At 41.3% G+C, this 14835-nt stretch overlaps 1 protein-coding gene across 3 annotated transcripts in view; it reads left to right on the top strand.

Annotated features, from left to right (window-relative positions):
• Positions 1 to 14835, top strand: part of LOC110524942 (E3 ubiquitin-protein ligase rnf213-alpha) — an 84769-nt gene that overhangs the window by 50594 nt on the left and 19340 nt on the right. For all 3 annotated transcript variants that reach the window (XM_036976679.1, XM_036976680.1, XM_036976681.1), the window contains 22 exons: positions 1727 to 1785; positions 1900 to 2053; positions 2150 to 2291; positions 2455 to 2652; positions 4050 to 4180; positions 4289 to 4446; positions 6148 to 6354; positions 7366 to 7553; positions 8184 to 8304; positions 8423 to 8520; positions 9050 to 9204; positions 9452 to 9613; positions 9706 to 9808; positions 9908 to 10022; positions 10465 to 10678; positions 12466 to 12635; positions 13083 to 13205; positions 13325 to 13435; positions 13539 to 13781; positions 13879 to 13954; positions 14469 to 14503; positions 14600 to 14700. In XM_036976679.1, coding sequence (XP_036832574.1) covers positions 1727 to 1785; positions 1900 to 2053; positions 2150 to 2291; positions 2455 to 2652; positions 4050 to 4180; positions 4289 to 4446; positions 6148 to 6354; positions 7366 to 7553; positions 8184 to 8304; positions 8423 to 8520; positions 9050 to 9204; positions 9452 to 9613; positions 9706 to 9808; positions 9908 to 10022; positions 10465 to 10678; positions 12466 to 12635; positions 13083 to 13205; positions 13325 to 13435; positions 13539 to 13781; positions 13879 to 13954; positions 14469 to 14503; positions 14600 to 14700 — 3064 coding nt within the window. The remainder of the gene's footprint in view (positions 1 to 1726; positions 1786 to 1899; positions 2054 to 2149; positions 2292 to 2454; positions 2653 to 4049; positions 4181 to 4288; positions 4447 to 6147; positions 6355 to 7365; positions 7554 to 8183; positions 8305 to 8422; positions 8521 to 9049; positions 9205 to 9451; positions 9614 to 9705; positions 9809 to 9907; positions 10023 to 10464; positions 10679 to 12465; positions 12636 to 13082; positions 13206 to 13324; positions 13436 to 13538; positions 13782 to 13878; positions 13955 to 14468; positions 14504 to 14599; positions 14701 to 14835) is intronic.

Genomic DNA, 14835 nt, shown 5'->3' with positions numbered 1-14835 from the left:
TACTTCGAATTTTGACCTTACACCGATTTTAAGATAAGCAGAGTTAAGGTTGTTCACATGACTATTGCATAATCTACCTATTGCCATAAACAGTTTAAGATCGAATGATTTGGTGTGCATGTAAACGTACTCATTGACTCCTGAGGTGATGACCTGTTGCACCCTCTATACCAGGGTCAGATAATAACCATATTATGCTGGTCATCGCTGATCGTCTTCAATGTGTTGAATAACGATAAGGCCTTAATGGCCACGTGCTCTTTTCTAATGTATTTTCTCCCCAATTTCCTGGTATCCAATTGGTAGTTTACAGTCTTGTCCCATCGCTGGTATCCAATTGGTAGTTTACAGTCTTGTCCCATCGCTGGTATCCAATTGGTAGTTTACAGTCTTGTCCCATCGCTGGTATCCAATTGGTAGTTTACAGTCTTGTCCCATCGCTGGTATCCAATTGGTAGTTTACAGTCTTGTCCCATCGCTGGTATCCAATTGGTAGTTTACAGTCTTGTCCCATCGCTGGTATCCAATTGGTAGTTTACTGTCTTGTCCCATCGCTGGTATCCAATTGGTAGTTTACTGTCTTTGTCATGTATTGTCATGTTGTGTCTTTCTGTCCTTTCCTTTCACCCTGTCTCCCTCTGCTGGTCGTATTAGGTTACCTTTTCTCCCCCGCTTTCCCCCAGCTGTTCCTTGTCTCCTCCTAACTACCCATTCACCCCGTTTCCCACCTGTTCCCTTTTTCCCTCTGATTAGGTCCCTATATCTCTCTCTGTTTTTGTTCCTGTCCTTGTCGGATTCTTGTTTGTTGTGTTTTATGCCTGAACCAGACTGTCGTCATGTTTGCTGTAACCTTGTCCTGTCCTGTCGGAATCTGCCGGTCTATCTGAGCCTACCTATGTTTGGTTATTAAAGAAGCTCTGTTTAAGTTAATTCGCTTTTGGGTCCTCATTCACTCACCGTAACAGTCTTGTCCCATCTCTGCAACTCCTGTACGGACTTCGGAGAGGCGAAGGTCGAGAGCCGTGCGTCCTTCCGAAACACAACCCAGCCAAGCCGCACTGCTTCTTGACACAATGCCCGCTTAACCCGGAAGCCAGCCACACCAATGTGTCGGAGGAAACACCGTACAGCTGGCGACCGTGTCAGCGTGCACTGTGCCCGTCCCGCCACAGGAGTCGCTAGTGCACAATGGGATAAGAACATCCCTGCTGGCCAAACCCTCCCCTAACCCGGACGACGCTGGGCCAATTGTGCGCCGCCCCAAAGGTCTCCCGGTCGCGACCGGCTGCGACAGAGCCTGGACCCGAACCAGGATCTCTAGCTATAGACCACTACTCCGCTCGGGAGGCCCAAGGCCACATGTACTCTTAAATCTCCACCCAGCACAGCACAGCCCCCCCCCCCGGGAGCCTTGTTCCTCTCTAGGTTTCTTTCTTAGGTTCCTGCCTTCTAGGGAGTTTTTCCTAGCCACTGAGCTTCTGCATCTGCATTGCTTGCTGTTTGGGGTTTTAGGCTGGGTTTCTGTACAGCACTTTGTGCTTTACAACTGTTGATGTGAAAACTGGCTTCATTAAATAGATGTGATTAATGTAAATGCAGAGCAAAGTAGACAAAATATAATTTCATGATCTCATCCCATGTCAGGAAGTACTAACTGAGATCTGTATAACACTTCCCCTAAAAGAAAGTTTGTTTACTTACAATTACGTTGTTAAATTTTGGGCAGGTTTGGAGGACATGTACACTGGGACAGATAAACATGACATGGAATTTGAAGGCCAAACAGTGAGTAACATCCAAACTCATCTGCAATTTGATAGACTGATCACACACAAATATATATATATATATATATTTGGAGCACTTTCATTTTCCTTGGGTTCTCTCTATCTTCCGCAGGCCTGGAAGGATGTCCTGGACACCACACTGTTGCTGCGTAGCTGTGTGCAGAGCGCAGTGGGCATGCTCAGAGATCAGATGGAGGGTGGGTTCCGCAACACCAGGAGAGTGGAGATCCTACTGACTCTCCTGACCGACAATGAAGAAAAACAAGGTAGTAGAGCTGAGCAACAAGTTATTCTGTTGTTGTTGTTTTTTTAGTAATGTTATCCGTTCACATTAATCCGACTGTTTCTAATTCACGTTTAAGGAACAGCTGGATTTCTGAGAATTGTTAAGAGACGGCTCCACTCTTTACTGGAAACCCGGGAAAAAAACACTAACTTAACAAAAAACTGGGTCATTAGTGAGGCTTCCAACATTGATGCCTTGCATGAGGGGGGGACATTTAGGTGAGTGAGCACTATTCACCAATGAATTGAGAGACACAAACCCCATCCGAATGCTTGTGAAAGATGTTGAAATATTTACTGGGAAAAATAATTTTCTAGACTTGAATAACACAGTGTAGCTGTTTACTCAATTCCTTACTAAGCTAGTTGTGTGCTTTAACAGACAAACCCTTTGGAAGCGACTTCAGGCGGTGGTCATTCCACTTTTGGCACAGCTGGTCTCTGTCATTGACCGTGATGGTAATCTCGACCTCCTGCTGGACACCAACTCTGAAGAGCCAATAAAAAAATTGTGGTTAGACATCTTTGGAGACGATAAACTACTCGACGTTCCCTTTCCCTATTCTAGTGTGGACAACAAGTAAGTGGCCTCAGTGACAAGGAGCATTGTTTTCTCTATGGTCTTATTCATTGTGAAAACGTAACATTTTAATTGGACGACGTTTTAATCACGTACAGCTGTATGTTCTTCGTCTCGGCACCCAGAACCAAATCTTGTGAGAGTGCCTGCCTCTGCTCAGCTACTTAGAGATGTTTATTTCACTTATCCTTAGATCTTCTTTGCAGTATATTGGTTATTGACATTTATTTACTCCACCATGGCTGGTCTATAACCTAAATTAAAGGACAAGTTAGCTTTCTTTTTTTTTTTTTTACCAGGTGTCACTTGGTTTTGAGGAAGGTAACCCCACCAGCGATAGACTTCCTCAGGTTTATTTTGCCGTTTCGGGGGGATAAAACATGGATAAAACATGAACAAAGGCTCCAAAAACACAGAAATACGTACTTTTTTAGAAACATCAAAGCTCTCAGTTTAGTGACGCAGGTCTTTTAAACGTTGTACACATTAAATTGTGTCATTCTGAACTTTATCCGCCAACATTATATTCCATTTTTGTTTTCCGTGTTTGAGCCATACACATGCCTTCTCGTTCCCATTGTGGTGATGGTAATATGGAAAATGTGGAATTGGAATTTGGTTTACTTTCTAAATTTAAATGGAATGGGAATCCCAACTCTCTGGAATGCATTAGCCTGGGTTCTATTCCTGCTATGTCCAAAACAGAATCAGTCTGGCGACAAGGCTAGACGTCTCAGTGCCCTATTCTTAGGGTTGTTGATATCCAGAAATATTTAAGCGATTCCAAGAGTTGATTCCTGGATTTGGAAATCGATTCCAAGAGTTGATTCCTGGATTTGGAAATCGATTCCAAGAGTTGATTCCTGGATTTGGAAATCGATTCCAAGAGTTGATTCCTGGTTGATTCCTGGATTTGGAAATCGATACCAAGAGTTGATTCCTGGATATGGAAATCGATTCCAAGAGTTGATTCCTGGATATGGAAATCGATTCCAAGAGTTGATTCCTGGATTTGGAAATCGATTCCAAGAGTTGATTCCATAGCAAAAGCGGTACAAAACAATGTTCACACAAGTATAATAATATGTATTTGCTATTTATAGGAATGGAAAATATACATTTTCTACCTGAACCCATGTGCCATTATAAAAATTGCACACAACCAACAAAAAATAATAACACTCACAAAACCTGAAATTTGATGGAAAGTACCATTTTTAAAGTGGCAGGAATCGATTCTTGAAAAATAATTGATTCCTCGTAAAGGAATCTATTCTGATTCCCACTACTGTTAGGAATTGGGAATCGACAATTTTTTTGGGGGGGGAAATTACTCCCCTGCCTTACATTTTCTTAAAATTGTAATTCCATTGTAAATCAACCTCACCTTGTCCCAGTGCTACGTCCAAGACCTTCCTGGTCCAGAATAACATCCCAACAGACAAGAATATCAGCTGCATCATGCCCTTCAGCTGGAGGATCAAGGACTACCTGAATGAGCTCTGGATTTATGCTCTGCAACATGAAGGTAGTAGCTTATCAGAACACATCTGTGGGAGGGGGGGGGGTTGTCATCATAGTGTAACCTATGCATTGCACTGTTACAATTTATTTTTGTTTCCCTATTGTTTGACAGGCCAAAGTCAGAGGCAGTTGGAGGAGTTTTTTGGGAAGACTCCTCTGGGCCGCTACATTGCGATAGCGGACGATGAGATGCAGACAGAGCTTTTCCACAGATACCTGCAGGATTTCATTACCATGACCATGAATGTGACTTGTGCAGAGGACCTACAGGTTGGATTTCTCTTTGCACTTTCGGCCATGATTCAGTGTTTCCCCTATGAGATTTTTCAGCTGCGGTGGCAAGGTTGGCATAGAGAGAGGGGTTGGGACATTTTGAGGCAGCAGGGTAGCCTAGTGGTTAGAGCATTGGACTAGTAACCGAAAGGTTGCAAGTTCAAACCCTCGAGCTGACAAGGTACAAATCTGTCGTTCTGCCCCTGAACACCCACTGTTCCCTGGTAGGCCGTCATTGAAAATAAGAATTTGTTCTTAACTCACTTGCCTAGTTAAGGTAAAAGGTAAAAAAAAAACAGTTTCTGCAATTCTACCAATTTTGTCATGGCTTATGGTGTTCTTATACTATTTAAGTGACTCGAAAAATTATAACAAAATGAATGGGGGCCCCATGCATCTACTCATTCAATGGTTTTTCTTTATTTTTTCTATTTTCTACATTGTAGAATAATAGTGAAGACATCAAAACTATGAAAGAACACATATGGAATCATGTAGTAACCAACAAAGAAGTGTTACAATAAATCAAAATATGTTTTATATTTGAGATTCTTCAACGTAGCCATCGTTTGCCTTGATGACAGCTTTGCACACGCTTGCTGTCTCAACCAGCTTCACCTGGAATGCTTTTCCAACATTCTTGAAGGAGTTCCCACATATGCTGAGCACTTGTTGGCTGCTTTTCCTTCACTCTGCAGTCCATCTCATCCCAAACCATCTCAGTTGCTTTACGGTGTGAACCACACATGCAGAGATCATCCATTCACCTACTATGTGTCTCACAAAGACACAGCGGTTGGAGCCAAAAAACCTCACATTTGGTCTCGTCTAATGTCCATTGCTCGTGTTTCTTGGCCCGAGCAAGCCTCTTATTGTTATTGGTGTCCTTTAGTAGTAGTTTCTTTGCAGAAATTCGACCATGAAGGCCTGATTCACTCAGTCTCTTCTGAACAGTTGCTGTTGAGATGTGTGTTACTTGAACTCTGTAAAGCATTTATTTGGGCTGCATTCTGAGGCTGGTAACTCTAATGAACTTATCCTCTGTAGCAGAGGTAACTCTGGGTCTTCCTTTCCTGTGGCGGTACTCATGAGAGCCAGTTTCATCAAAGCGCCTGATGGTTTTTGCGACTGCGCTTCAAGTTCTTTACCTTCATGTCTTAAAGTAATGATGGACTGTCATTTCTCTTTGCTCATTTGAGCTGTTCTTGCCATAATATGGACTTCTTCTGTATACCACCCCTAGTTTGTCAAAACAACTGATTGGCTCAAACGCATTTAGAAATTCCATAAATTAACTTTTAACAAGGCCCACCTGTTAATTAAATTGCATTCCAGGTGACTACGTCATGAAGCAGGTTGAGAGAATGCCAAGAGTGTGCAAATCTGTCATCAAGGTAAAGGGTGGCTACGTTAATTAATCTCAAATATAAAATATATTTGGATTTGTTTAACACTTTTTTTGGTTACTACATGACTCCATATTGTGTTATTTCATAGTATTGATGTCTTCACTATTATTCTACAATGTAGAAAATTGTTTTTTTTTAAATGGAGTGGAGTGGAGGCCATGATTTAGCAGCTAAATTAATATAGGGAAAATACTGATTATTTTTCCAAAGTTCATTCCAGGTTGTCAAGAGGGATGTGATGTGTAATATCTTGAGGTGTGTGTGTGTGTGTGTGTACGCAACAATCTAGCTCCTTTGTGGCGCCTTGACCTGTTGTGTGAACGAGCTGCGACTAGGTCATGATGCTGTGTGTACGGAGGTGGCCTCTCTGCCCTGGGTCCATGATGCCTACAACCAGTTTAAGAACCGCCTACAGAACTTGTCCAGAATGATCAGCATCCCCCGAGTGGGTCAGGGCCTCCTGGCGAACACACACATCAGAGAAGGGATGGAGCTGGTGAGTATATACTAGGGTACTGCATTCTCATGTAAAAAATAAAAAAAGGCCCAATTGATATCAATACAAGTACGGTAAAAGTAAGAAGGGGGAAAAAAGCCTGTTTCGTTGCCTAGCCAACTCTTATTGTTAACGGTCACTGTTTGCATAAAGAACGGCAATAGTTGCTCAAATAATGTACATGATGCTGTGAGTTTATACAAGTATATCTAAAGGCTGTTTTTCAGCATTATCTTCTTTCCTCACCATCTAAAGGCTGTTTTCAGCATTATCCTCTACCCCTCACTATCTAAAGGGTGTTTGCAGCATTATTCTCTATCCCTCACTATCTACAGGGTGTTTTTGTAGCATTATCCTCTATCCCTCACTATCTACAGGGTGTTTTTGTAGCATTATCCTCTATCCCTCACTATCTAAAGGGTGTTTTTTGAATTATCCTCTATCCCTCACTACATCTAAAGGGTGTTTTACAGCATTATCCTCTATCCCTCACTCTATCCAAATGATGTTTTCCAGCGTTATCCTCTATCCCTCACTACATCTAAAGGGAGTTTTCAGCATTATCCTCTATCCCTCACTATATCTAAAGGGGTATTTTGGCATTATCTTCTATCCCTCACTATATCTAAAGGGAGTTGTTCAGCATTATCCTCTATCCCTCACTATATCTAAAGGGATATTTTCAGCATTATCCTCTATCCCTCGCTATATTTAAAGGGCATTTTCAGCATTATCCTCTATCCCTCGCTATATTTAAAGGGTGTTTTCAGCATTATCCTCTATCCATCACTATATCTAAAGGGGAATTTTGGCATTATCCTCTATCCCTCGCTATATCTAAAGGGAGTTTTCAGCATTATCCTCTATCCCTCACTATATCTAAAGGGATATGTACAGCATTATCATCTATCCCTCACTATATTTAAAGGGTGTTTTCAGCATTATCCTCTATCCCTCACTATATTTAAAGGGTGTTTTCAGCATTATCCTCTATCCCTCACTGCTCGCCAGGTCCTGGACGTGTATGCAGCCTTGGCCTGTGTGGAACACCTGGAGCCTCAGGCTCTGGACACAGATGCCCAGCGGCTACACTGGCTCAGGCAGGTCAAGAGACTCCAGGTGCCCATAGAGCTGGTCTGTTCTGAGGAGAGTCGTAGACACTATGGGGAGAGAAGCAAGGCCATGGTCTGCAGAGTCCAGTGAGTTCAGCGGGATTAGAGTATAATTAATAATTGTCCGTCCGAAGATGTAAATTTAGCCGTCCTTAGGCATCGCCTTACATAAATGACACAAACAACACATCATACCCGTTATTACGCGTTACAAACAGGATGGACGGCGAAGATGACACGCCAGACCTACTATACATTTAAAATACAATATTTATATTATTTAATATATTTAATCCCATAGGACATTATGCTTTACACAAATATGTAAACCTGCCTTCTATTGCATTTACACGATCGAGCTAAGTAACTGTCAACTACTGTTCTATATATTAATATATAGGTAATTAACTACTGTTCTATACATTAATATATAGGTAATTAACGACTGTTCTGTACATGAATATATAGGTAATTAACTACTGTTCTGTACATGAATATATAGGTAATTAACTACTGTTCTATACATTAATATATAGGTAATTAACTACTGTTCTATACATTAATATATAGGTAACTGTTAATTACTGTTCTGTACATTAATATATAGGTAATTGTTAACTACTGTTAGGTACATGGAAAAAGTCACATTCCAGTACATGTACATAAGATTCCTTAGTTGCTGCTACAACATGAGTGGTTGTTTTCTGATCCCTGTAGGAGCAGATGGAATCGTATCTTCGTCCTGTCTCTATTTGTGGAGCACTTGTTGCTGGGCGTCGAGAAAGTGGACAAGAGGCTGAAGCCCTTCGTTTTGGCATCTGTACGACGCTTGTGCCACGTGAGATTCATCTTATCCTCTTCTCTGTTTATATTTCATCTAATGTAGAGAAATTGCATAACATAAAATTGCATTTTAATTCTTTTTTTTTTTTTTTAACTCTTCTTAATTAATCAAGGTACTGGAGAGGGATGCCGACGTTAAAATGAAACAGGCGTTTGAGGAAGTACTCAATATACTTAAGGCCTGCAGAGAAGAAGCAGTTGAAAACAAATGGTGAGGAAACTCATGTTGACGATTTAAATCATTAAGGTTACGTTTCAGCTAGTCAAATACTTCTTGATTTACCACTGACGATTCTAAATGTAATTACCATAACGCCGATTATCGCTCTTAATCGCCATGCAAACCACTGTGTGCTAGCGTCAGAGAAGCTTGAAAGATGAATAAACCAATCAGATTACTTCCTGTAAATCCTGTGTGTACTGTACAAGGTAGATTTAGACAGGAGTCTATGGGAGAGTGGAATGTTCTTCAGTACATCTCAGTTAATCGCGTGTTGAATCGATTCAATTGATTTTCAAAGATTCTCTGTCGCTAGCACGCATCGGCAACACAGATATATCTTGATAATGGGTGAGTGGCTATTGGGTGACATCAGTAAAGGTTTTAATTCAGAGTTGAAGCACCAATTCGAACATTTTAAATGTCACTCTTCAACGACGACGTGTACCTTCGGTTTATCCTGAACTGAAATGGCCGTTTTGGACACGAACCCTTGTCTTTTCATTGTTTTATTGTGCAGGAATGTCACGCAGTTCAAGAAGAAGTGCAGTGCTTTCTTCATTGACCTGGTCTCTGCGGTTTGCTTCAAGGACAACTGTCCGCCCTGTACGGCCATCATCCTCCACCTGTTGTCCTTCCTCACAGTGGAGGCTCGATCTAGTCCTGTCATCACAGGTACCCTCCTTCCGTCTGACGGATTGTCCCAGGCAAAAACAACCCCTTAAATTCTATGCGTTTTCGGATCTGAAAGAACGCGATAAGTGTAAAACAATATGGCAAAAGTCCCACAAATTCCATCAGATCTTCAAACCCAGAAGGTCAACTGGGGCTTTGTTTTTTTTTGGGGGGGACAGGCCATTGTGTCCCTTCAGTGTTCGCAAATCTAATGTTTGTGGTTTTATTTTGTTTCCCTCTCGGCCAGGACGTCGACAGATTCAGAGGCGCTCTCACTTTGATCAGTCCGTGGACAACATCCAGTGGTTCGTTGGATCGGTTTGGTTGTTATTCATCAAACTGCTTCACCTGCTCTTCCACCTGCTGAACTTACTCATGGTGGAGGCTCAGTCTGCCCTCAATATCAGAGGTATCCTCCTGCTGTCTGACAGCTTGTCAGCATGATGGAGAAATGTGAGTTTGTGTTTTTTTGTATTTCTTACATCCGTTTTTCTTTACCAGGACCTTTTCGCAGACCAACCAAGGCAATCTCTCCCTTCGGTGTTGATGTGGACAAAAGTCCAGTGGTTTGGTCAGTAGTGCTGAAACTCCTGCTCAAGTACAGGTGAGTTACAAGTGCTGGTTGTCCGCTTTTTATTTCATGGGGTTAAGTTTATCAAGATAATGTTAATTGAATGGGGTTTCTGTGTGTTTTGTCTTGAAGCTTTGATGATGTCAAAGGTCACCTGCAGCAGCATCTGACCGAAGTTGAGAAGAGTGACATCTTGGAGGAATCAAGAAAAACGGAACTTTATTCCCTATACATAAACTGCATGGAGGCATGAACACAATTTCACGTTTCAATTTGCAATAGAAGTCAGCATTTATCTGATTGTGAAGATCATTATGCACTGTTGATAAAATGTTAGAGCCATTGAATTAGTACAAATGTTCCCAAACAGTGGATGGGTTATTAGGTAAACCGTCCTGTGTGTCTCAGTTGGTAGAGAGCCCTTACAGCACCAGGGTCGTGGTTTTGATTCCTGTTGGGGCATTAATAGAAAATGAATAGAAATTATTACACGAATGACTGGAAGTCCCTTTGGATAAAAGTGTCTGTTAAATTGCGTATATTAACTGAAAATATCATGCCCGTCATTGCTCAGCTGTTTTTATTTTTAGCTCATCGAGCGTCTTTCAGTGCAAGGAATAACGTCACCCATCGTGGCGTAATCTGACTCATTTCACTGATATCATCTGATATCCCCGTTGTTCCTCCAGGACTCCTTGCATGAGAAGATGCAGTGTCGCACAATGGTGTCGCAGCACGAGTGTCTGCAGAATGAGAGCGCCTTCCTGAGTGACTTCCTGCGCTCAGGCGCTGCGTCTAGACAGATGGCCACTATAGAGTGCTTCCAGCAGGTGGCCAGGTTACGCATGTGTCTGGATATGGCTGGGAATCTATTGGGAGACAAACAACGGTTGAGTGCCACAGGTACTTCATTCAATTTTTTTCCCAAAATGAAACATAACCATAGCGAAAACAAATACTGTGTATAAAGTAGTTTTTTTGTAACCGGTTAACCCAAAAGCTATTTATTGTCTCCAGGCATGGTATACTGGTTTAATGTATTCTAGCTACATATATTACTGTCTACAGTATCAATTTATAATATATATATATATATATTTTACCTTCATTTGGGGTGGCAGGGTAGCCTAGTGGTTAGAGTGTTGGACTAGTAACCGAAAGGTTGCAAGTTCAAATCCCCGAGCTGACAAGGTACAAATCTGTCATTCTGCACCTGAACAGGCAGTTAACCCACTGTTCCTAGGCCGTCATTGAAAATATGAATTTGTTCTTAATTAACTGACTTGCTTAGTTAAATAAAGGTTACAATGATGGCCAGGGGGGCAGAACAACATATCAACAACACACCTTGTCAGCTCGGGGATTCAATCCAGCAACCTTTCGGTTACAGGCCCCACGCTCTAACCACTAGGCTACCTGCCGCCCCAGTCAATGACACGGCCTTTTTTTGTCTCAACCTACAAGAACGTGAACTTGGTTTTTGATCTGTCCCTTGGTGAGCCCTTGTCTACGTGTCGCTCATAGATAAAGGGGGCACGCAGATAGAAATTCCTAAGGTTTCCATAGATTTATTTACTTATTTCTAAAATCCTTGGGAATATGGAACCCTATCTAGATTAAGTAAAAAATGGTCTAGACAATGCAATCATATACCCAAAAATTCTATACTGTCTATACACATACTCTACCCAATCTGTGTGAAATTTCACATGACAGAAGGTATTAACAATGTAATCATGAGAGGTTGGCTGGTACTTGGTTATCTATGCAAACAGTGAGGATTCACATCATTGATCTGGTTTATATAGTGTTTTCATTCAGGGCATTGGGTATCATTGATCTAGTTTATATAGTATTTTCATTCAGGCATTGGGTATCATTGATCTGGTTTATATAGTATTTTCATTCAGGCATTGGGTATCATTGATCTGGTTTATATAGTATTTTCATTCAGGCATTGGGTATCATTGATCTGGTTTATATAGTATTTTCATTCAGGCATTGGGTATCATTGATCTGGTTTATATAGTATTTTCATTCAGGCATTGGGTATCATTGATCTGGTTTATATAGTATTTTCATTCAGGCATTGGGTATCATTGATCTGGTTTATATAGTATTTTCATTCAGGCATTGGATATCATTGATCTGGTTTATATAGTATTTTCATTCAGGCATTGGGTATCATTGATCTGGTTTATATAGTATTTTCATTCAGGCACTGGATATCATTGATCTGGTTGATATAGTATTTTCATTCAGGCACTGGGTATCATTGATCTGGTTTATATAGTATTTTCATTCAGGCATTGGGTATCATTGATCTGGTTTCTATAGTATTTTCATTCAGGCATTGGGTATCATTGATCTGGTTTATATAGTATTTTCATTCAGGGCATTGGGTATCATTGATCTGGTTTATATAGTATTTTCATTCAGGGCATTGGTTATCATTGATCTGGTTTATATAGTATTTTCATTCAGGCATTGGGTATCATTGATCTGGTTTATATAGTATTTTCATTCAGGGCATTGGATATCATTGATCTGGTTTATATAGTATTTTCATTCAGGCATTGGGTATCATTGATCTGGTTTATATAGTGTTTTCATTCAGGCATTGGGTAAAATGTGCATATATTTTCAAGTAAGTTGCACTTCTTTTTTTTTTACCTCATTTGGTCCATCAGAGAGAGAATTCCTGACCAGCGTGGGAGAACTGTGTAAGCGCAGTGGGAATGACTGGTATCGGGTCTACCTGATCCGTAAGATCTGCAACCAGCACGGAGTGGAGTATGTCCAACGCTTCCTGACAGTGGCAGATATGCAGTGGCTGTTCCCTCGCGAGGTCCTGCAGAAGGTACTGGTTTGTAATTCATGGGGAGTCGTACTACTATGGCTGACCCTGTAAAAAAAACGCACGTCACTGCCCCTCTCCGGTGTGTGTGACAATATAAACAATCTACCTATAAGAAGATTAACCTTCTACGTGCTTCTCCACCTGCATTGCTTGCTGTTTTGGGGGGTTTTTTAGGCTGGGTTTCTGTACAGCACTTTGTGACATCAGCTGATGTAAGAAGGGCTTTATTAATACATTTGATTTGACATTTTGATTTGATTAACCTTGTATGTGGCGCTCTATTCAATTAATTATATAACACATTTGTTCATGTGTAATTAACTGATTGAATTTCTAGAAAGCTTTTCAAGCTTTAAAAAAAAAATATAAAAATATAATTCAATTTAAAAATGGCGGGGACTCATCTCATCCACACTCATCACCCACGTTAATTTCCCTGTCTTTCAGAATCAAGATGGCAGCCAGATTGACCAGTATCTTGTTTGTGGAGAGGACTACAAGACTATCCGAGATGTGGTTGCCAAAGCAATACTGGAGGGCAAAATTAAGGATATAGATCGTGCTTGTAAGGTATTGAAAGGCTCATAGAGATAGCAAATTGAAGTCAGTGATTTTTTACATGTCTGAATAATTGTTCTATCCTGTTTACAAGCAGAAGCATTATTTATTTGTTCCGGTAATGTGTGTAGGGTTCTTCGTGTCCAAACAATAAGAGGACAATATACCTGCTTTTGGCTCTGTTCAGAGAAGTCACCTGTCTCTATAGAGCAGCCAATCCCAACCTCCATCCAAACTCTGAGGTAAGAAGAGCCCATGGAGATAATACTGTAGTAAAGTTCATCTCATAAACGGCTTGACTCTACATACAGCATCTTTGTTTAATGTATCGTTTTCTTTTCCTAGTTTTGTCAAACACTGGTGGATTTCATCGAGGCCTCAACGTTTCTTGCAAGCCGAAATGTGAAGGAATTCGCCCTGGACCTGGTAGCCAACCGGCTGGGTCCCCTGACTGTCCAGACTGGGGCCTCTGGTGCCCAGTGGGTGGTGGTGGAGCTGGCCATCCACTTGTCTGCAGTGCTGCTCTGTGGGAACCAGGGCCTACTGATACCCCTCCAGCAGCTGGCTCTTTTCCCTACTAACATGCAGGTGTGCTCCCCTTGTCTGCTCCCTACAGTCTGCAGTGAACCTATTGTTCTTCAGCATAAATCACTCAATTAAATATATGTATTGCTTTTAATAACAGAGAGCCTTCATACCCACCATGCCCGAGGATATGCTTGCAGTTGTACGCCAGGCCATTAGCGGGATGTCGTGGTACAGTAAGTATTGTTTCAGTCAATAAAATAAAAAACAAGTAACAGCTAAAACTAGAATGCAGAAAGTTATAATGGGTAAATGCATGTTACAAAACTCAAAAGTCCCAGAGAAACAACAGTAAAAAAATGACTATGGCATTTCGGCTTGCTTCTTCAGGCATCATAGATTTTGGTTTATAATGTCTTTTATTGTTTTGAAACTTCTGTATGTGTAATGTTTACTGTTAATTTCTATTGTTTATTTCACTTTTGTATATTATCTACCTCACTTGCTTTGGCAATGTTAACACATGTTTCCCATGCCAATAAAGCCCCTTGAATTGAATTGAATTGAATTGGATTTTGTTATTCATTGTACCTTTTATGCATTCTAGTTTGTTGTGCGTTTTTTTTTGTTCCATGAACCCATGAAGACCCCCCCCCCCCCCCCCCCCTTATGAACCCATGAAGAACCCCCCCCCCTTATTTGTCCTTGCCAAAAATGATCCGTCATTGTGCTCACTTCTACACCCCACAGATTGTCCGAATGGTCACCCATGCGCCATTGGTGAGGTATGTAGAACTGAGTTGATTCTGGGTTGAGAAGTGCTGCCTATCATGACTGTAGTTACATTTCCTCCTGCTCTCCTCTCTAACCCCCCACCTCAGTGTGGCAAGCCCATGGAGACGAGCCGTTGTGTGGACTGTGGAGCTGAGATCGGAGGGCGCAGCCACAATCCTGTCGCGGGCTTCACTACTGCTCAGATCCGGTATGTGGGCAATTCCATACGAGATTGACCCATAGATATTTATGATTTTTTGTGGGGGATCTATCTGAAATGAAATCCATAGAAATGTCCTTTGGAGGAAGGATGATTTTGAAATCTGTATCAAAACATTATTGT

Source organism: Oncorhynchus mykiss, chromosome 5, assembly GCF_013265735.2.
Source record: "Oncorhynchus mykiss isolate Arlee chromosome 5, USDA_OmykA_1.1, whole genome shotgun sequence".
Lineage (NCBI taxonomy): Eukaryota > Metazoa > Chordata > Actinopteri > Salmoniformes > Salmonidae > Oncorhynchus > Oncorhynchus mykiss.
The sequence above is the reverse complement of the archived record's forward strand: the minus strand, read 5'-3'. Positions and strand labels throughout refer to the sequence as shown.